Source organism: Plectropomus leopardus, chromosome 2 (assembly GCF_026936395.1).
Source record: "Plectropomus leopardus strain MGB_pleo_1.0 chromosome 2, ASM2693639v1, whole genome shotgun sequence".
Classification (NCBI taxonomy): domain Eukaryota; kingdom Metazoa; phylum Chordata; class Actinopteri; order Perciformes; family Serranidae; genus Plectropomus; species Plectropomus leopardus.
Genome location: NC_142177.1, coordinates 1,464,886 through 1,487,836, shown reverse-complemented (window position 1 = coordinate 1,487,836; position 22,951 = coordinate 1,464,886). Strand labels below are relative to the sequence as shown.

General features: G+C 41.0%; 1 protein-coding gene across 4 annotated transcripts; it reads right to left on the bottom strand.

Moving 5' to 3' along the window:
• Positions 1-64: 64 nt before the first annotated feature.
• Positions 65-19,484, bottom strand: cfap57 (cilia and flagella associated protein 57). Of its 4 annotated transcripts, none has more exons than XM_042508255.2 (21): positions 19,187-19,484; positions 17,347-17,660; positions 17,007-17,254; positions 15,386-15,575; positions 15,159-15,311; positions 14,136-14,275; positions 11,845-12,010; positions 11,609-11,722; positions 11,239-11,451; positions 10,478-10,651; positions 10,142-10,303; positions 9,482-9,637; positions 7,910-8,003; positions 6,920-7,110; positions 6,540-6,713; positions 6,283-6,441; positions 5,125-5,268; positions 3,775-3,891; positions 2,979-3,113; positions 1,479-1,622; positions 65-1,309 (listed from the first exon to the last, which is right to left on the bottom strand). In XM_042508255.2, the coding sequence occupies exons 1-21, from the start codon at positions 19,341-19,343 to the stop codon at positions 1,145-1,147; spliced, it is 3,510 nt and encodes a 1,169-aa protein (XP_042364189.1). In that variant the 5' UTR covers positions 19,344-19,484; the 3' UTR covers positions 65-1,144. The 4 variants fall into 4 exon arrangements, with proteins under 4 accessions (XP_042364189.1, XP_087938797.1, XP_087938795.1 ...); XM_088082671.1 differs by having other exon boundaries at positions 5,125-5,196; XM_088082669.1 differs by having other exon boundaries at positions 15,386-15,560.
• Between the last annotated feature and the right edge of the window lie 3,467 nt (positions 19,485-22,951).

Here is a 22,951-nt window from a genome sequence, read left to right as displayed (position 1 = left end):
ATCCAGACTGAAAAAAACAGAAGCCATATATAAACAGTAGGCGGGTTTTCATTAACCCTCTAATTGTGCAAATTGAAATTGCCAATATAAAATACAACTAATGGAAACACATCGATTAAAAAAAACGGAACAACCCCCATTAATCGCAAAAAAGTTTTTATGTTCTCATGAGGTGGTATTACAGGTGATTCAAAAAAGCTATGTTTCACAAAACTGCAATGGAAACACTTTCTTTTCTTGGTCACATGATGCTATGGCTATATGCTTGTCAGTAGGAACTGGCTCCCTCATGATGCAGCAGGAGCTACAAGAGCTGTTATTGCATCACATAACTCTTCAAAAGTTGAGCGGATCATCCAGAAGTTTTGAATCCACAATTCCTCTGTAAAATCGTGGAGTGTCACCTCCCAGAAATGCCTCATATGTGGCCGCTCCCACGTATGAGAGGCTAACCTTTCCATTATGGCTCCATAACACGCCTATGTGACTTTGGATTGGTAATAATGACGGCTAGTGCGGTGGTTGCAATAGAAAAGCTGCTAATGTTTGACAGCAGCTGATGAGTAGTGATTGACATGATTGACAGCTGTGTCCTTGGTTCTGATTGGTTGTTTTATGTGAGCTGTGATTGGTTCTGGCAAATGCTGTTAGAAGTAGTATGAGTGTAAGGAGCAACACAAGCTTTTTTTTCACAGATTATCTGTATCATGTACTATGTGAAGGGACAGCTGCAGCAAATATAACAGTTAATTTTAATATAAAAGTTACCAACTGTAGCTTAAAGGGTCAATCCCATAGTGGTCACTCCACTCGGGGAAGCTTGTACCTGTGTATGATGTAAATTTATCTATATTATTAGTCTGACATGCTTATGTTGACTTTGTCCATTCTAACTGAATCAGTCTTTGTCAGAGAGCTTTATATCCACTATATTAATGAATGAGTTAAAATGCACGTGAGTTTGCGGTCTTTCTGAGTCTCAGATTACGACAGCAGAAAACCAAACAATGATGTTTTGAAAAGAAATATATTTAATTCCATATTAATAATGTCTTCATGGAGAATGTGTGTGATAGTTCCTGGCTGCAGGGCTAACATGGCTCCTGGTGAGAGGGTGGGGTGCTCTCTCGAATTCTTTGGGTTCTCAGTTGATGTCTTCATGTTTGGGCTCCTGTGGCTCGGACTTGGGACGGGACTTGCTGGGCTTCTTGAACGTGGCCAGCTGAGCTTTGAAATCTTTGACTTGAGTCCTCACTAACCGTAGCTCCTTCCGCAGCTGGTTGATTTCAGTGATCAGAGTCATGTTCTCCTGCAGAGTCAGAGAGGCAATTATGGTTAAAATATCTTCAAGCTGACATCACTGGAAGAGGAAATACTGGAGGCTTGTTTCAATAACTCCAATAAGACAGATCAGACTTGTATCCCTGTTGACTGCTCAGAGCAACTGTCCATGCAGTGTTCTCTGTTTGAAAATGTACCTTCATGATCTTGACATAGGCTTTGTCATGTTCCTCAGCAGACTTGGCCAGCCTCGTCCTCAGACCGCTAACAGTCTTCTCCAGGTGCTCACGCTGGCGGCAGAATGCCGTCTGAAAATCTTCATCTACACTGTTTCTTTCCACCTGGGAAAAAGCACACATGTAGGTTTGAATGTTGCTCACATTTCTGGAATAAAACATGTATGGAATCAAAGCATGCACTCTGCCAGTGTGAGATTATTGGTGCAATGAACTCATAGTATTCAGTCAGGTCTAAAGGATCTACTGCAGTGTAGTAGATCCCTTAATGTCAACTTGATACTGTAGTAACGACACTGTTACCTACTTTCCACCAAATCAGCTCAGGTTCTTGAACTGGTTCCCTTCAGGATTCTTAGAACCTTGATGCTTTCTAGTGAACCAGCTGGCGTTTCCACCAGTTACCACCAGCAATTTACACACTTTTCATTTTGCATTTTGGGATTATTGTGGCTGTGTTCATGCATACGGCATAAATGTTGGCAAGATGGTGTATTTTTGTTTAGTCTGTGAATTTCTAGCTCAGCTCCTACAATAAGTCTAAAATACACTGTGGAAACTAAATTATTACATTCAGACTGTTAAGGTCCAAAAATGCTACACTGAAACCCATTCAAACTGACATTTTTGATCCCACAGCCATCAAAGCATGAAAACATGCATCGTATTATTTCTGGGTGTCATTCTGGGCTTTTGACTTGGAGTTTGTCATTTTGACTATTTTCCACCTGATCACGTCATTTTTACCATATTTGGCATATGGAGAAATTCCATGCTATTTCCACTAGGTGACCTGTCACAATCAATTTTGCTGCTAATAATTGACATATCCCAGACTGTGATCATCAAAAGAAAAAATCTTAGCATGTACTATATTGAATATACAGAAACACAGTGGCATCATGACAAAACCTGGCATTTAAAGGGTTAAAATTCTGAACACTAATTCATATTTGATATTTATGATTAGGAGGTTAAAAAAATTAACTTGGTGAAAGTAAAAAATAACACTAATGTATAATAAGTTTTAAAGCTTGACATTTGAAAAGCGCATTCTGTGCGCAGAGATACGAGTGTGTGTGTAATATTAAAGCGGGCCCTAAGGGTTAAGGATGTGTCATCACTGGAGGGCTTTGCACAATGCACAGCAGAAGCAAACAGTTGTAGGAAAAATTGAGAAAAAAATTCAGGTATTTCAGATATTTGTTTGAACCAGCTAGAGACCACTGTATGCTCTTTTTTTGGCTGATGATTTCCTCTTTCCAACCTGTACAATATGACTGGCTGACTGTCATCACAGTTCACACTTAAGCTCAAGGAAAAACGGATACTTTTTATTCCAGCTGGGAACCAACTTTTGGGGTTCTGAGCCAATATATTTTTGGTGGAAATGCTATGAGCAGTTCAAACTCCTGTGAAAGGACAGGGAGAGGACTGATTCCATGTGGGTGAAGTGCTCACTCCATCAGTGTGCAGCACATAGTGGGCGTAGATCCTCTGCACGCTGTCCTTCAGCTTCTTCGGCTCCTGGATGAAGCTAACACATTTGTGGAGGTCTGACTTGAGCCGCTGAAGATGTGTCTCCAAATCTTTCACCTGGACATGCAAAACATGTCATCTTATGCTCATTCGTACGTCAACAGGGAAACTGGTTGCTGTAAGTGTTCTTGCTTCCATATGGAAAATAAAGAGATGTCTTATTCTGTGCTTTTCCTGGTTTGACGTGCAAATGTCTATCGTCAAAAGGCTCTGTTCTCATGCTTTAGCAAGACAACGTTGGTATTTAAATTAAGTGTACAAATTCAGATGAAACAACAATCAGAGTTTAATCCTTTGAAACCCAAGCTTATTGGTTTGATTTCTTACAAAAGCATACTAATAAGAAATTTGTAAAATAAATAAATAAAATAATTAGTAAACAAGAAAATTACCTGAAAAAAGCAAAGAACAAAAAAGTAAAAAAAAAAAAATATATATAAATATAAATATAGTTTTCTGGACATTTTCCCTAGTTTTATTTAGATAATTTTCTAATAATTCTCCTGATGTTAAACCAGGTTTGAAAGGATTAATGTGCTCTCAGCTCTCTGAGAGGAGAAAGATCAACATGAGTGCGGGCAACATTTGACAGTATCATATCAAATATCTGTCAGTAGTAGTTAGTGATAGAGTATGAAGGCTATAGAAGTGGCATGTAGTGTTGAGCACGTATGTCATCACAGAACAGAGAGCAGAGCAGGTTTAGGCAAATACTCACTCTCTGCATCTCCTTATGCATCTCCCTGTCAGTGGTCCTCAATCGCTGCCTCAGCTCAGAGACGGTGAGCTTCAGGTGAGTGTTGCTCTTGTCCATTTGCACCAGCTCCTCCTCCAGCTGTAAACAGGAAAACAACATATCACTGGCTTCACTGACAACGCTTCATCTCGACCTGTCAGATAAACTGTTCCTAAACACTTCACCAGAGTGAGCGCAGTGTGATGCTAAGCCTGAATCCATGCACTGTCAGGATAACTGGGAAAATGGGTTCCAACTGGAAACAATAGCTTGGAAAGTCGTTGAAATCTTTGGAACCCAAGTTGACGTCATGAATGTAGAGACAACATGGGAGAAAGTAAGTGTTTAGTTATTGGGCATCAATTTACTATTAATACACATATTGCTCACATGTAATTCTTAATATGGTGTTAGGCATTAGTTACTGACCAAGTGGAGTGACCTGGATTAGTAAGAATGTTATTTATAAGCATCAGTCAGGTAAAGCAATTTTAAAGGGGAACTTCTCCCATTGCTAAAATTCATACATTATATTCCTATGGTCAAAGACAGTCTGAAAATATTAGTCAAAATGCACAATTTTCTCCCAAATCTAAAAACTAGAGCTCTAAAACTGAAATTAGTGATGTGACAGGGTGTAAATTGCGGAGCTGCTTCATAGACAATGAATGGTGAAAACGTTGTAGATGACACTGAGAGCAGCCAGGGGAATGTTCTGAGGAGATGGGAACATTTTCTGCTTCACAGCTGAGAACACTACAACAGCATAAAGCTCATTTGTGTATAAAAAGGAAAACAAACCTCCTCTGGGTCTACAAAATCAGACTCCATTCGCTCACTATGGAACTGCTCTAGGCTTGACAGTTAATGACATGACAAGTTTGAGACTTCCTTCCCTGGCTTCTGGCTTTGAGATGTCATGTTCACAGATAGGGACTGAACTGAAATGTTATGCATATAGCGGAGAGCTCTTTATGACAGTTTTCCTTAAAACTAGATTTTAATAAGTCCTAATATATTTCATGGTAATCTGTGTTGTGGCAACACATTTACTGCCGATACATAAACCCTACAGCAAACTGTTTTCACCGCAAGATCAAACAGTTGTGTTTTTACAGGATTTTCTTTTGTTTTTTTAAATTTTAAAATAACCCACATGATGCGAGAAGCAGCTGGCCCCCAGGTATTTTCACGATCTAGTCCCACCCACATACAAAAGTTTGGATACCACCTGCTCAAAGAACAAAATAGCAACACACAACACTTATTTGTAGTGCCCAATAACCTTTTACACACACATACACACACACACACACACACAGAGAGAGAGACCTGAATGAGCTGCTTCTTCTTCAAATTGATGTCATCTTGTTGAGGCTCAGTCTGTTTCTTCAATGCATCCAACTGGAAATCGAGAACAAACTTCAGCTTCTCCAGTTCCTGGTTCTTCTTCTTTAAGCTGGAGATGGTCTTATCCTGTGTGCGTGCGTGTGTGTGTGTGTGTGTGTGTGTGTGTGTGTGTGTGTGTGTGTGTGTGTGTGTGTGTGTGTGTGTGTGTGTGTGTGTGTGTGTGTGTGTGTGAAGGGCATGGAGGAAGAAAGCAGGTTATTTGGCTGTGTTGACTTACTTTTTTATGATGAACAATATTGAATGTTATCTTGACTTCACAGTAGGACATGGAATCTCCAGACTGAGAACTAGTCATGTTTCTAAAAGGTTGAGGAGGCGCTGCTGTGTCATGCATGTTGAAGCACTTTCTCACAGCACTCAAGCCGAGGGTTTCGACCTTTAGAGTGCAGTTATCATGCATATTTACAGTATACACATTAGGCCTCATGCAACAAATGATATATGAACTAATTTCCTCCAATTTTTGCTCATATCCAGGTTTCATTCTTATTTTGTTTGTACCCCCTGACTTTCGGGATTCACCAGTGTTTTCTTATTTTTGCTTCTCTCCTTGGTGAGAGAAAATTTTACGAGTGGTTGAGAGCACTCATAAGAGAAAAACATCTTGTTTTCAAAGTCCACAAATTGTTGTCCAGCACAAGGAAAAATACGTTTTATATTTGAGGAATGCTTGTGTTTGAGGAAGAAGAAGAAGAAGAAAAAGAAGAAGAAGAACATTTGGTCAATACACCTGTCGGTGCTACTGACCAAGGTGCTGCATGCGGCTGCTCACTGCTCCGCAGAGGATGGGTTAAATGCAGAGAACAATTTCGCTGTACAACATGTGACATTAAAGAATTCTCCTTCTTCTTCTTCTTCTTCTGCTATTGTTCATATCTAGTTTTTCTTACTCTGTGGTCCATTCATTAATTTCTGCTAGAATATATTCTATTTTCAAATTATATAGAACTACATAGATTAATAAAGTAGTTATTCATGTGTCTACACTACCATTTCAGAAAATCCCAATATAAAATGTGAAATGTGGAAAAAGTCAAGGGTCATAATCAAATCTATATGAATGTAAAATGTTGACGCCACCTTGTCCTGGCTGGTCTTCTCGTGTCCAGAGATCTGCCGCTTCAGGTCCTCGATGTCGCTCTCCAGGGAGCGGATCAACCCCAGCATGCTCTGCCGCTCCTGCTTCAGCCTGTTTATATCTGTGCACCTGTCATCCACCTGTCTCTGTAGACTGTAGACCTTTGTCCAAACACAACCAGCAGGAAGTTACAGACAGGGAGAAAAAGAAAGCAGAAATAGAAGTTCTCTGCAGATGCAGTAAGAGGAGCTGTGGTCACCTTTTGTGTCATCAGACCAGTTTCTCCTTTCAGATTGGTGTTGGTCTCTTTCTCAGCGTGCAGTTTCCTCTCATACTTGAATTGGATATCATGGATTGTCCTCTCCTCTTCCTCCTCTACTTGCCTGACCATCTCTTTAAACTCACGAATCTGCTGCTGTGCATCCTCCTGACACTGCACAAAATAAGAGAAGGACAAACACAAAGTGGACACAAGAACTTCACTGCTTTCATCTGGTGTCCTTTCTGGTCCATACGACACAATAAGGTCAAGTCAAGTCAAGTCAGGTCAATGTTATTAATTTTTAATAACATTAAATAACAATTGAATTGCAATTATGACAAAAAGGAAAGAGAAAAGCTCTGCTGCTCTCGACTGACCTGAACTAGGAGCTGAGTCTTCTCCTGCAGCTTGGCCTCATACTGTTGCGTCAGCTCCTCCAGCAACTGGACTTTGCTCTCCTCTGCAGTCTTCAGCTGCTTCTCGTAGTCCTCCTGCATTCTTTGATATTTCCGCTGAAGATCCTGGTATCTCTCGTGCTCCACTATTAGCTTCTGGCTGTAGGATAACTCTGTGTGTGTGTGTGTGTGTGTGTGTGTGTGTGTGTGTGTGTGTGTGTGTGTGTGTGTGTGTGTGTGTGTGTGTGTGTGTGTGTGTGTGTGTGTGTGTGTGTGTGTGTGTGTGTGTGTGTGTGTTAGACGGAAAGACAGACAGATTGATTTAACCTTGTAGAAACAATGTTACACTAAGTGGGTTTCCATTAACCTTCAAATTGCGCAAATGAAATTACAAATATAAAATACAACTAATGGAAACACGTCAATTTTGAAAAAAGTTTCATTTATCACCAAAAAAAAAAAAGTTTTAAACTCGCATAAGATGGTATATCGATTTTAAAAAAGCCATGTTTTGCATAACTGCAATGGAAAGCCCTTTTTGGCCTTTCATGCAGCAGATGCTACAAGAGGTGTTATTGCGCTACATAAAGTTGAGAGGAAGTTTTGAATCCACAATTCCTCTGTGAAATTGTGGACCATCAGCTCCCAGAAATCCCTCGTAACTGGCCGCTCCCACGTAAAAGGGGCTCACCTTTCCATTATTGCTCCATAACACGCCTACGTGGCCTTGGATTGGAAATAATGACGGCTAGTGCGGTGGCTGCAATAGAAATAAAGCTGCTAATGTTTTAACATCCATCACCATGCTTCTTGGAAGGTTATCACCAGAGGAGAAGTCGCAGAACATCACTCAGTGGAAATGCAGTTATCTCACAATTATGTTTTATTGACAATTTTATTAAAAATATCACTTAAAATTTGCATAAATCTGTAATGGAAACCCACCAATTTACACTGATTCTGTCTTCTTACCTAGATCCTTCAACTCTTTGGAGTGTTTCACAGTGACTTCTGCAGAACTCTGCTGGTGCTCACGTTCCTGCCTCTCCATGTCTGTCTTCATGGCCTACAGGAACAGTACATGTAATGAAAAGAAATTAAACTCATGAGCTGACAAACGTACCAATAAAAAGTAATGAAGTTATGGCAAAAGTCATACTAATTAAAGGGTGGCGCTATTGTGTGTTTCTTTGTTTCTATGTTTCTTTCTCAAAGTGGTCCCTACCCACCCATCTCATCTGTCACTTCATCTGTTTACCTTCACAACTGAATGAATCTGTCTTCATCAGTAAAGTATAGTAAAGTATAACTATGGCAACAAGCTTTGGGACAAATTTTCCTCTCTGCAGCAGAAAAAGGAGCTGTCATAATATTTTGTAACATGCTTAAGTTATTCCCATATATTGTTCTTCATATGTATTTGTATCAATAAATAAGTAAATAAATAATTCTACAAATAACTAAATAATAAATAAATAGGAATAACACTTAGGCTTGAGATTCATTGGTGACATTTAAAACATCTTTAAACATCTTCTTGTTTTTCACTCTGCTCAGTTTTTACAAGTTTCCATAACACTTTAAAATAAACACAACTATCGTTTTTAAAGACTGTAGAATTATATATTTGATCCTAAATACAGTGTACCTATAAAGATGCTAATGTCGCTATGACAATGTTAAAGTCTTTCTTCGTCTGAGCAGTTTACATTCCAAAAGGCAGTTGCATGGAACTTTATTTGTGTGTCTTCTTGATGAACACAATACAGCATTGAATGTGGTCAGTAAGTTGGCACTGGCACAGCTCGCTGTAGGGGAGTTTTATAACCCACTTCCACTCCCTGCTGGTTGGTCTGGGACAGCTTTCAATTTGGCGGACACTGCGTGAATGCAGAAACAAAGTGGAAATGGGAAAGGAGAGGGTGTAGGGGCTTGTTTGGGAAAGTCCTTTCATATCCCTCTTTATATTTCCAGCATTGTTCCTTATGTATTCAAATCCTAAAATTCAATTTTGGTCAAAAAATGTATGTTTTAGCATCAAAATGATGTTTTCCCAAAAACCTTCTAAAACCATTTCCGCATGTTACCTGGCAGAGGTTTATGAATGATGACGCTGCTACATATTAAGCCATGTTCTGTTGCGTCACGTTAGTTCACTTCCAAAAGTAACACAATAATAAACTAAACAATTGAGGCAACACAAGACCAGCAACTCCTGTACGCCATGGTGTGAAATGGAGTGTGGTGGCTTTAAGAATGGAGATATAAAGACATCAGTTACCTGTCAGAATGGGCCGTCTGACAGCGGGGTAAAGCCGTGAAAATACTCTAAATATAGTATACATTTGTATTGATATTAATTTTTTAGGAGGCTGGAGAATACGTCTTGCTGTAAGCTCTGTTCACAGCCTTCAGACCTCTTTAACAGATTCTCCTGCTTCTCCAAAGGTTGGTTTGTGGTAAACATTCTGACCTGAAACTGTGAGATAATAAACAGTACTGAGTATATTTAGTATAGAGCTGTGTGGTGGACAACCAGCAGACCTGCTGCATTGTTTTCAGAGATTCTATTTGCTGGGTGAACTTGTCAGACACTTCCTTCATCTTCTCATTGTAGTTCATGTCCTTCAGTCGAAGCTGGTACTCGTTCTCCATCTGCAGCTCCTCCAGACGCATCTTTAGCTCCAGCATGTTCTGGGTCTTCAGCACACGCACACACGCACACACGCACGTGTGCACGCGCGCACACACACACACACACACACACACACACACACACACACACACACAGATGTAGAAAAACCATTTGTATGTATGTGTACTGTACAGAATATATCTTCACAAAACACACACAGTGGCACATAAACTAAATGATAACATTTTACACATGTGTGCATGAGCTGGCATCTTGTGTCATCAGAGGATTTTTCTCTTTTTCCCTTTTTATTTTAAAACTGATTGAAGATTATTGTTCATATGTCTGTTGTTGTAGTTGTGTTTGGATGCTTTGGAAACTTTGTTGTTGGAGCTTACATGCCAGTAAAACACTTTGAATTGAACTGAATTGAATTGACATATGAAAGTACAAGTAAAATGGCACACACACACACACACACACGCACACGCACACACACACACACATACACACACACACACACGCACACACACACACACACACACACACACACACACACAAACACAGACCTTCTCCTCCAGGTCTGACTTGGTGACCAGGATCTCCTCAGTGTGGATGATCTGCCTGTTGCTCTTCAGTCCTCTGCCCTCCTTATCGATGACCTTCCACATCAGCAGACAGCCATCCTCAGACACCGTCAGCAGGAACTGATCGTCGTACGTGATCACCATCTGAGGACACATAGTCACTCAGCCAGACTTTTTTCCTGATTATTTAACAGTTGACAGGAGAGCTCATTCTGCCCTCTCTAAATATTGCAGTATTTTAAAACATATTAAGAGGTGATGGATTTGTGTTTCTGTCAGTTCAGTGTGTGCACAGTGTGCATCAACATAAAGCCCAACCTTGGTGACGGGGCCACTGTGAGCCTGGTACATGATCCATTCCTTCTGGATAGGTAACGGGTATTTGATGGCTCTGATGGCTCCGCTGGAGGTCCCGGTGAAGACTACCCTGCCAGAGTGAGACACTGCCACGGCGGTGTGAGCTACCTCGTCAGCAGGAACCTCCGTCAGCACCTGTGGAACCAACCAAACACTCTAATGAGAGGGCAACAATAAGGAATTTACTTTTTCTTGACTGGGCACAGATTTAATATTTCATGCTGAGGAATGTGCAAAAAGAAGGTTATGGCCTTTAACTGAGGGAGTTATGTCATAAATTGTTTTTCCCTGCTTTATAGAATAAACACATTTAAACAGTTGGATCATTTGGTCAGTCATTTTTAATGTAATATGTGATGTTAATGAATAGAATAGAATAGGATAGAATAGAATAGAATAGGCAGCTTCATTTGTATACCACATTTCATTTCGAAGTGCATTACAGAGCGATAAATCATAAAAACATATTAAAGGATACAGATTTACAATAAAAGAGTAAATATATAACGTCACCATGGGGTCTAATTGCCAAAGAACTTTTCACTATTTTTCTTCATTGTACACTATGGAATAGATTATTGTTCACTCTAAAAAAAGTCTCTCTTCATAGAAATGCACCTTCAATCATTTTGTCGCAGCCCCCTCAAACCTTCGTTATTTTGCAATAATGTGGTTCCCTGAGCCAGTCAAAGTAGATCCAGTGGTGCATTGTTGTGACTGACCTGACAGTCCTGGATCTCCTTCAGTGTGAGGTCTGTTCCCACAGCCAGGATGGTCTTGCAGTCTGAAGAGAAGGCAACATTTGTGTAGCTGCAGGACTTCAGGACGCTCTCAGACTCACGCTTGCCAGTCTGAGTGTTCCACTCATACACTGCGCCATCCATCCCACATGAGACCAGCCGGCTGTCGTCCAGGCTCCATTCAATGCCTCGCACCTGAAAAAAACATTAGTACTGTACTGTAGTGTTTAGGAGAAGTGTGGTGAGCTGCCTGTTTGTTTGACAGATCTGACCACTCTGTGACACTGCCCTCCACAGGGACTCATGGATACTCATTCCACATGCTGTGTGATCCACTCTCCTCCTGACTCACCTTTCCGTTGTGGCCCTTCAGACTGAGGATGTTCTCAAAAGAGGTGACAGAGTAGATGTGGATGACATTCCCATTGACAGCTGCAAACATGTGGCCCCCGTGACTAAAAGCACACTACAGGGATGACAGAGAAGGTGAAAACATGGGAAAAGCTCAAAGTGCATCATGTGGTTGTGACAGCAGCAATTGAGACAGTGTGTGAACGTGCAATCAGCACACACACGCATGTAACCCACCTCTCTGCAGCCGCGCACAGTGAACTCCTTGAAGGTGCAGATGTCATCGATGAGCAGGTTCATCAGTCTGAGTTTGTCTGAAAAGCCCACCAGGATGAAGAGGCCAGTGGGGTGCAGTGCCACGCTGTAGGCCTCCTCCTGGAACTCCTTATACAGCTCCAACACTCTGAGGACAAGTCATAATGAGGACACACAGGGCATGTTGATAGCATGTCACTCTCACATATGGATTCTATGGTATTTACGACATCTATTGCACGTCTGTCCGTCCTGGAAGAGGGATCTCTCATCATCCTTTGCCTGAGGTTTCTTCCTTTTTTTTCCCCATTACAGGGGTTCTTTTTTCAGGAGTTTTTCCATAGGTGATGTGAGGGTCTAAGGGAAGAGGGATGTTGTATGCTGTAAAGCCCTCTGAGGCAAACCATGTTTTGTGAAAATGGGCTCTATAAATAAAACTGACTTGACTTGACTTGACTTGACTACATTATACTGATCACAGGGCTTGATTAATCACTTTTCTAAATCATATTTTAATAGCAGCAGAGGTTGACTGCTGGACCTCTAAAAGCAGAACCTCCCTGCTCAGTATACAGTTACTTTGCGGTGTAATGCAACATATCCCACCTTATTTATATGTGTGTGACATAAAAAAACGCGTGGACAAAAAAGTAAATACTACTGTGTTGCCATTAAGGTCCACGCATAATGTGGGGTTTTTTAAAATCGTGTTGATAACAGGTGATCCCAGCCTACCTTTAAGATGCTAGACTGGGCTGAGTTTTAAAGCTGATACTGGTAACATAGAAAACTAGAAGACCTGAGGAATAGTGATACCACCCATGTCATGCTAGGAGGATAAATAATGGTCCATATTCACGCTAAATTTTGGCAAGAAAAAAGGCATGGCCATTTCCCAGGGTTCCCTTGACCTCTGACCTAAACTTATCTGAATAAAAATGGGCTCTATGGGTCCCCATGATTCTAAGCTTTACAGGCATGTCTACTTTAGGGCCCAGACACACCAAGCTGCCATCTGAGATCTAGTGGTGAAGAAACCACACTGGTGTGTCACCTTGCATTACCATGTCCAGGCCAAAAAGTAGCACTTGAAGAACCAGCACATACATTCTGTGCCTACGTGAGAGGAAATACCCCTCCATACCAGCAGACGACGGTCATCTGTAATCGTCATTTAAAAAGGGAAACAGGAAGACCGCCATAAAACTAGCTAGACACTTAGGCACACTTAGCTAGGCACATTAAAAACACAATCTAATGTTGAAAGAACAAAACATATTTACCAACAACACAAGACATCAGGAAATGTTTCTGATAATGAGCTCAGTGGCTTAAGAAAAACCACCTGACCTCACATTTCTGGTTTGTTTTGAGCTCACTCTCTTTTAACTGTAGCAATTTGTTTGCATGCCTCTCTTCTGTTTCTCTTCTTATGGGCTGACCTGAATCAGAATCAGAATCAGAATCAGAAAAAGATCAGAATCAGAAAAAGATTTATTGCCAGGTATAGTTAACACAATACGAGGAATTTGTTCTGGTGGGTTGGTGCAACATAAATATAGAAAAAAAACAGATAAAATAGAAGATACAAATATAAAATATAAATATAAATGACCAATCAGAGTGATTTTATTCACAGATGTGTTACACTGTTGCTCACACCAATTCAACATAGTGAACTGGTGGAAAAAAAGCCAACAAGGGTTGACCAGAGCCAGTGCGGGACACACCACAGTGACGAGGGCCGTGAACCAGCGGCTCAACTTTGACTGTTGGTTGACCATCAGCTTGATGAGTCAGGGCCTTTGCGCTGGTCCCATCCAGTCTCAGGCAAAAATCATGCAGTTTATAAACGTATTACTATTACCTGATACATTAAATACTTCTGAATTTGGGGTCCTACACAGTCTTGAAATTGCTACGACCTAAGAGCTGAGCACACAGGTTGCAGGGAACAACAGTTGCACACATATAGGACCTGAATGAATCAGAGAAAAACACTAAATGGAACTCCCAAAAAGTGACAATGCCATCATCTGATTCCCAATCAAGACAATCTGGTGAGAATTTTTTGACCTTGTCAGTATGGGCTTCATAACTATTTTGAAATGCATAAGAAGAGTAAACATGCGATTAAAAAAAAAATTGTGATTAACTATTAAACTTCAATGATTAATCACAATTACAAATAATAATAATCTGACAGCTCTAGCAAATACATCACCTGACATAAATAAAATCGCAGAGGGCCAGGGGGAGATTTCTTCTCTTACTTTGTTTCGTAGTTCCAGATGCGGACAGAGTGGTCCAGAGAGCTGGTGGCCACCAGCGGCTTTCGAATGCAGACAGACAAACCAGTGATGGACTTAGAGTGAAAGGCCTGCGACAGGAACTCAAAATGGATTTTTTCCTCCTGATGGATAGAGTTACAAAACTGGGGGTTAACCTATGGATCTTGAGTCCATGGGAAGTTGCTTCATTGTGTAAAACATGAGGGAGGGAAGAACAGCAGAGGAAAAGCGGGGGAAGAGCGTGCCATGGAATGGAAGAGGGAGACGTATAGCCATTATAAAAGGCTACACTTAAGTAAAGCAGTGCTTTGAGCTGTTGGTGTTAACAACATGCTTGTAATGACAATGCTAAGTTGCTGATGTAAAGCAGGTGTAATGTTCTGCTGCAGAGATATCAGAAAGACATAAAAAAGCAAGATCACTTAATGAAGATGTAGAGAAAGTGAAAGAAATGTACAGAAAGCGTCAAAAAGTCTAAATGATGACATCTAATTACATGTTTTGATTGGTTAGTATAGTGGTGGTTGGTATTTTGGGAGGAGGAGGTCACAGCAGATGGATTCCAGGAGGTAAAACAGCCTTCCATTAAAAAAAATGCAGCATCTCCATTGGTGTTGAAATGAAGCCTCAGAAAATGGAAAAGGAATTACCACCCAGGAAGGCCGGTTAGAGTAATACATCCAAAAGTTTGACAGTTTGTCTGCCACTAAAATACACAACATAGGCATAATTTACTATAAACCAGTTTAGAAAAAACCTTTTGTCCTATTGACAACCGCCAGGTTAACAGTAGAAATACTATGTTCCAGCCCGGTCTCATTCCCAGGTCATACAATACAGAAGCTTTGCCATGCCCCCTCAGCGCCTGATACTGACACACAAGGCATGCTTTATAGCATTGAGATTCACTGCTGTCAGCGGTCTCATTGAAATGAATGAAGCGCTACTTCATGTTACTGTTGGTTGAAACACTGTCAGTGGCAGTGCTGGTGGAGTTGACTGTACCTTGTTGACGTCCACAGAGGACAGGCTGCAGCTGTACAGCTGTCCTCTGTCTGTGCTGATGGCCAGAGTCTCCTCGGCTGGACTGATGCACATGGTGTCAATCTCCTGGCATTCAGCCGGGGTGAGCTCATTGCTGTATGGGTCTGGTGGGATCTGACAGAAAAGAACACACATATGATCACTCTGAAACACACACACAGTCTGTAGTAACCTGCATGAACATTTACCCGCATCTCCCAGCTTTTTCTATAGCCATCCTCCTCGTTCATTTCAAAAAGACAAACGGTGCCGGACCCTAAAGAGCATGCAAAGCCTTTGGAGTAGGACAGGATGGCTGTGATGCGGGGCAAGCTAGGACCTTCATCCACATCTGTGTCTTTGAGCCTCTTCATCTCCACCTGCCTGTGCAGTGAATTACTGAAAGTTACAACAGCAAAAACAAACACATCAGTAAAGGAGGCACCTAAACCATATTGATACGTTGGTATGATAAAAAGTCTTTCTACTGTATCCCATTACACCCACTGTTTATCCACAGATTGTTTTTATAAACTCATAGGTCACAGTGAATGTGCCAGATAGACCATGTAAAACCCCATAATGTCAGAAATTCCTAAAAAAAAAAAAAAGACCTAGAAATGTCATAAAATGTGAAAATGTAATAACTAGACCAATAATGCAATCATAATCCTGACTGATATTGTAATAACATTTTTTCCAATAATGTATACCTTATTATATTATTGGGAATTTATTACACTTTGTGAAGTGATGCTAACTTTGCCTTATTATGAAATAAATCACCACGGGGTGTTAAACGTACTCAAGAAAAAGGGATAAAATGAGTTAAAGCTATGGTTTTAAAACTTTTTTGTTCTGGCCCTCCTTTAAAACAGGACATCTGATAGAGGATCCCCTAATCATAATCTGTGGGTTTGCAATGAAGACATTGTCAGATGTTTTAAAAGTTAGTTAAGTAAGATCCATTGTCTTCTCATAGAGGAGATACCTGAGATACCTGTTCTTGTCCCTCACAGACAGCCCATTAAACCAGCACACAAAAGAAAACGTTAAAAGACGTTCTATAAGAGAATGATAAAAGTTACATAAAATATTCACAGACACGTTAAAAGAGTTAAGCTTCCGTATCAAATGGATTCTTTGTTGACCCCGCTTAGCATTTAACTCTTTGTTTTTATCGAACTTTAGGTTGGAGTCAAACAGTGTACCTAAGTTCTTGTATGTATCCACAATTTCAACATTTTCCCCATGAATGATGCTGGCTTTTGGATCAAAAACATTCTTCCTAAAATCAATCATTAACTCCTTTGTTTTTGTCACATTAAGGTCCAGGTAATTGTCATCGCACCGTTGCAAAAATGATGATAAGGCACAGCCATGACCAGATTCTGTCCCCTGAAGAAGTGACAGTAATGCAGTGTCATCAGAAATTTTTACAAGATGGCTGCCCTCTTGGACAGACCTGCAGCTCTCTGTGTACATAATAAAAAGCAGAGGGGAAAGGACACAGCCCTGAAGGACACATGTGCCTGAGGTGATGATGTTGGATGTGTGACCATTCACAAAAACCTGCTGAATTTGATTTGTTTAGAAATTCAGAAGCAGTAGTAAAATCTGATCAGGTCATTTAAAATGAGAAGCAAGTCGCTCAATTAAAATATGAGGCTGCATCTTACTGAAAGCTGAGGAAAAATCAGCAAACAAGATTTGTGCATGGGAACTGGGTTTCTCAAGGTGCTTACATACTCTGTTGCTGATGTAAATAGCAATAAAATGATTAGCAGCATGTTTTATTGTGCACAGTATCAATGTGGCCAAACTCCTCACCTGTCACACTGCTTAGAAGAGATGTTAATCTCTCTTCGCAGGTCTCCGGACTCAAACACCAGCAGCCTGCCTGTGTCCGTTCCAGCGATCACCCGCTCCGTCATCATCCAGGTATGACACAGGAAGTTAATGGACTCCACCTTTGGACAGCTGGTCTGTTTCAGCAGCCCCTCTGAGTAGCGGAACAGCTTGAACACACCAGTTCCACTCACGCAGAGCTGCATGTTGTTGTAAGGGTTGAAGCTGACCTGATGGGACATCAGTAAAATGGTGAAACATGACAGCATGCATGCCTTTATGTACAAGAGCTGGTCTCACTGATACAACATACGTGACTCACCTGGGTGACAGAACTGTTTGAATTACTGGTTTTCACTGTTGCCAAGACTTTCTGTTTTTCCCAAAGCCACAGGATCAGCATCCACTCTGGGCCACCGGTTTGGCCTATCAGGTACTTGGAATCCATTGAGAAAGCCATGCATACAAACTCTTGAACAGGCATGTCTCCTGTGTTCAGAACTTTTCTCTTTCTTCCCTGCTCATGCTGCAGGTCGAACACTGTGATGGTGGCCCTCTCACCACACTCTGACACTGCCAGGTAACGCCGGTTGGCACTGATGGCCAGAGCACACATGCCTTGGCTCTTCTCCGAGCCTGTGGAGGCATCAGAAATGTCATGACAAACAGCCAGCATGAAAAATATTGAAGGAATTCCATTGGACTTACACCACAGGATATAACCTAAAGCTGAATTATTTGATATAGGATAACTTGTCCTTTATGTATTACCTACAATAGATATCTGTCAGTACACTGCCAGTTTGGAGAAGCAGCAGAAGTGGGGTTTTGGAAGCCAAGCAGTGTACTGCTATGCATGAAGGTTGAGCAGTAAACTGTATTTAAGCCAATGTAAGAAGTCCCACTTAAAAAATTCTGTAACTAATTAAATGCAAAATATATTGAGAGCATTTTCACCGCTTTACCTGTCCGTCAGACAGCCAGTTCCTTGGAGGCTGTTAATGGCCCCAGTTCCTTATCTATGCTCTCTTCAAAGCCACCAGGCTCCATTAACAAAAACACTCATTTTAGCTCCCTGAACACGGCAGCTGCTGATCTACCGCTGCTTCAGTCAGTTGATTTGTTTGTGTATTGTGTTACTTTGGCAAATCTGACCTAACTCTTTTAAATGCCAGTCACACAATTACACACACACACAAACACACACAGAACTGATGGAGGCAGTGGTAGGCCCACAGTTCGAGAGTTAAGGGATACTGATTTACATCTCACTTTGTATCAACGCAATGTGGGTAGTATGTGTAGAGTAACTGTGGTAAACTTTCTTCACTCTAACCAGTGCCTAGATATCCCTCCTTTCCCTCACTGGCTCTTGGGGCTGTTGCTGGAACTACAGGCTGTACTTCTGCATTTTCATATTGCCTGCCAACCACCACCAACCCTGCTGCCGCCCCCACATGATCGAAGAGAGTACTGCTGATCAAGAGATAGACCGGCCCCTTTCTCTGTCTCTCAAACTCTGACCAAAATCTGATCAAACAGTAAAACTAAGCTGTTAAAAGAGACAAGATGTTGTTACTGAGTTGCATATTTCTCACTTCAAGTGTTTTCAGAAACATTCGGTTGCCATTGTTTCACACGTACCGTTCAACATTACGTCACGTGCACAGCATTCCGGTAGTTGTTTTCTACCTCTTGAGCAAAAGCATCCTTTTTCTCAGTTTTCTCTGGTCATATAGCACCAATTTCAAAAGTATTTGCGTCTTTCTGCTGCAGGAACAGACTGGTTTTATGTGAGAACTTTTTTTACATCAGTGAAATACTCCTTTAAATCAGAGTTTTCTCAGTGGAATCTGGCTTTGAAGAAAGTGATATAAGGGCAGGTCCCCATCAGAACTTGTTGTCTGACAGATAAGTAAAAATGTGAAAATACTCTAAATATAGCGTACATTTAAACTGATAATGATTGTTTTAAGTGGGACTTTTTTAGGCTGCAAAAATATGTTCTCTTGCTGACCCTGTCCACAGCAGTGCATTGCTTAGCTTTTGTGTCAGTGCTACAATGACACACAGCTAGGTTTAGGCTACTATAGTAACACAGTAACAATGGAAACGTAGGCTACCTCAGGCAACCCCACTTTAAAACAATCTGAGCAGCCTACCTGGGATGAACCTCTGACATCTTTGGACGGTATTGTAGCACACACAGCTGTTTCCGCTGGGGAACACCACTGTCTGCTCATCGACGAAACACAAGTTGTTCCTCACACTGGTCCGCAGCCCAAAGATGAAATGAGCCTGTGCGACAACAGTGGCCATTTTCAACTTTAATTTTTTTCAAGTCGCAAACAGACTCTGAGATCATTTAAATCTACAAAAATTCTCCACACTTCCACCAACACACATTCATTTAGTTCCCAAATGTAGTAAGGAGCTCACACGACTGAGTAAAACCACTGGGACAGGTAGCCAATGTGATTAGAGTCCCGTCGCTAGGCAACCCAGGATATCCCGCGAGAATCTGAGAACTCGTTCTCTCTCGGCTTCCTCCATTCCCACTCTCTCCATCCACCATATCATAAAACCTATACTTGTTCTCTGCATCTCTTCATCTAAACCACACTAGTTTACTAATGACTCGGCTAACTTTTGTTTACTTTGCCTGCTTTATGATATCCACTTCGTTCTTAATGACACGCGTTGTCTCGCGGGATTTCCAGAATGGCTACAGGATAGACACATCACATCATATTACAGTAGTAGTTGTGGTACAGTTCGGGTGATGTGGGACATCAGGTAAAGTGGGATACATAAGCATTTAATTATTTTATTTTTGCAAAATCATCAGCCAATTTCCAAAACTTGTGTTGAATTGTTGCTACAACACATGTCAATGATTTGGATTGATCTGACATTAGCAGAGTGGGCGCGGTAATGAAGTGGATGGGCTAAACCACTGGTTGAAACCATGGATCTATTATAAATCTGGATACAGCCATGGGGGCGGGGCCTCGTTCATTTCTATGCTGCTCAGTGCATGGCTCCGTGGCACTGATTAAACACAGGCAAAAGAAATGTGTAAAATAAGTCAAATGGAAGCCGACTTGCAATCAAGCCCACAGGAAGTGCGCCACGCTCTAAAGCAAAAATTTCCATAGTGGCCGAAAGAGGAATTGCACCGTCACGTGATGTACACTGGCCCAGGAAGACTTTTCCCCCTTTGCTTAGCATTGGGAAAGAGACCTCCTTAAATCACTGGATAATTTTTTTGAGACACATCACTTTCAGAACGCATTTTAAATAGCCATAATTTAAAAGATCATGTCCTTCAGACGCAATATGCACCATTTTCCGAATACAGAGATATTTCTCCAGACATAAAATGAACGCGCATCTGGGGCTCCACTGTGTGTACGCGCATGTAACTCTTGGAGTCCCTGATACAATACAGGCTTCCTGACGGCCGTAATAATGGATATTTTTGAATCATAATTAATCATTTTACCATCTTATAACACATCCATATGCTGTTGGCTGTAAAGCCTGTAATATGGACGTCATACCGTGTCTGTATCATAAACTGTATATACAGTCTACGGTCTGTATTCAAACAACTGGTTATCAGGAAGCAGCGCAGAGCACTAGTGACAGTTATTACACGGAACTGCAGGTAGTATTAACGTAAAGTTGAGCTGTTTAATAATACAGGGGGCAATGTTAAAAGATACCACCTTTTATTATACTTTTGTGGGCACAACACTTTCAATTTCAATTTAATTTCTCCGGTCGTGATTACAATATAATATTAATATATGATATTTTCCGATAAGTTGTTTGTGTATTTGTGTATGTAGAGAGAGAGATACCATTATCTGATTATCACGTAAATATTAAAACACCGCTGTGGATATACCGTCGATTAGTGGCTGTTGCTAATAAGCTAAGCTACTAGGAGAGGAATGCTGCTGAACGAGCGCTGTTCGCTTCGGTCACTCGGGTGATCGGTAGTTGTAGTTGAGCGAGCCAGTGAGTCAGTGTTCGGGTACACTCGAGGCCCCGCCCCCATGGCTGTATTCAGATTTATAATAGATCCATGCTTGCAATAAGCTACGTTATGGAATGTGTTTTATTTAACTCCATGCTGCTGACTTTTAATTTTTTTTATTTTTATAAAATGTTTAACATGTTGACAGGAGTGACATGAAATTAGCCACAATTATTATTGTCATCGGTTAGGTGCATGTATATTTAAAAAGAATACTGTCCCACTTTACAAATCAAGCAGTCCCACACTTTACTTAAATATCGTGCCTGTGTGAGAGAGGGGGTCATGGTATGTTTGAAGGTGTATAGCTTATAGCAAGATAAAATTTTCAACCAGGCCTGAAGTGGTTTATGGAGACATCACCTGACTGAGTTAATAGATTTTTTCTAAAGGCATATACCAAAAGTGTCTCACATTACCTGCATTTTAATACTACCCTGTACTTCCTCATTGTATTTCAGAGGGTAATGTTGTAGACTTTGTCAGCCTTTTAAAAAATAAATCACTATCAGTGTAAGTGTACACCATGTATTTGAATATTTGCTCCTCTTTACCTTCCACAACAGCTGATGGTGGCAGCAGTAGAGCAGCAGCTTGGCTGTTCAGTGGAGTAACAGCTTCTTAGTGCAGTCTGGTGAAGATTCAAGATTCAAGTCCCTGTTGGTAAGGGGTGTCTTACAGCAAGGTAAAGCGATGAAAATATTCTAAATATAGCTTAAGGTGGCTTAAAACAAATTAATTAAAGCAGAGTTTGCTGAGGGCTGTTTTATGCCGGTATGTATATTACGCAGCGTTTTTTTTTTTTCTTCTAGTTAGTTAATAAACATTGTGAATCAGTCTTACACTTTTAAAATTTTTATGTTGGAGCCCTCAAATTTTGGCCTAACAAGGAAAAATGACCCAATAGGCAAAGTCAGCAAAATCGTGCAGGCAAAACATCTGGTGATGCATAAGCTCCTGGTGTGGTATGACACATCAGCCAAGACAAAAACAGGCTGCAGCAATGGCAGCCGGTACGTAGTATTGCTCTGTATGATGGGATTGTCCCTCTCGGCTCTTTAACAGTCAAGATGGCAGCAAAAATAACAAAAACGGGGACTAATTCATCTGGTATTGAGGTTCAAAATGACACCAGATTTCAGTTTTTGAGCCATGAGGAAGGCTAACATGAGGCCGCCAACAGACATTAATCAAACATCCATCACCATGCTTCATGGAATGCTATTACCAGAGGAGAAGTCGGATCACTCAGTGGAAACACAGTCATCTCGCAATTGTGCTTTCAGGAAATTTCATGTCACTGAAGTTTTGCACAAATCTGTAACGGAAAGCTGCCTACTGACTGCTGACTCCTCACTCCTGTTAACCAGTTAGTATCGTGGTAGAGCATGTGCACCCTGTGAACGAAAGGCTGCAGCTGCCCAGGTTTGATTCTGACCTGCCTTAAAATATTAGCAGGTTTAGTTCAACCACTGCACTAGCTGTCATTATTTCAAATCCAAGGCAACACAGGCCTGTTATGGAGCTGTAATGGAAAGGTGAGCCCCTTATATGTGGGAGCGGCCACGTATGAGTGATTTCTGGGAGGTGATAGTCCTCGATTTCAGAGAGGAATTGTGGATTCAAAACTTCTGGATGATCCACCTAACTTTTAAAGAGTTATGTAATTCAATAACACCTCTTGTAGTGCCTTCTGCATCATGAGGGAGCCAGTTCCCTCTGACAAGCACATAGCCATAGCATTATGTGACCTAGAAAAGCCAAAAGTGTTTCCATTGCAGTTTTGCGAAATATTTGCCTGAAATACCGAAATACTGAAAAACAAGCATAAAAACGTTTTTTTGACATTGACATGTTTCCATTAGGCATATTTTTAATATTC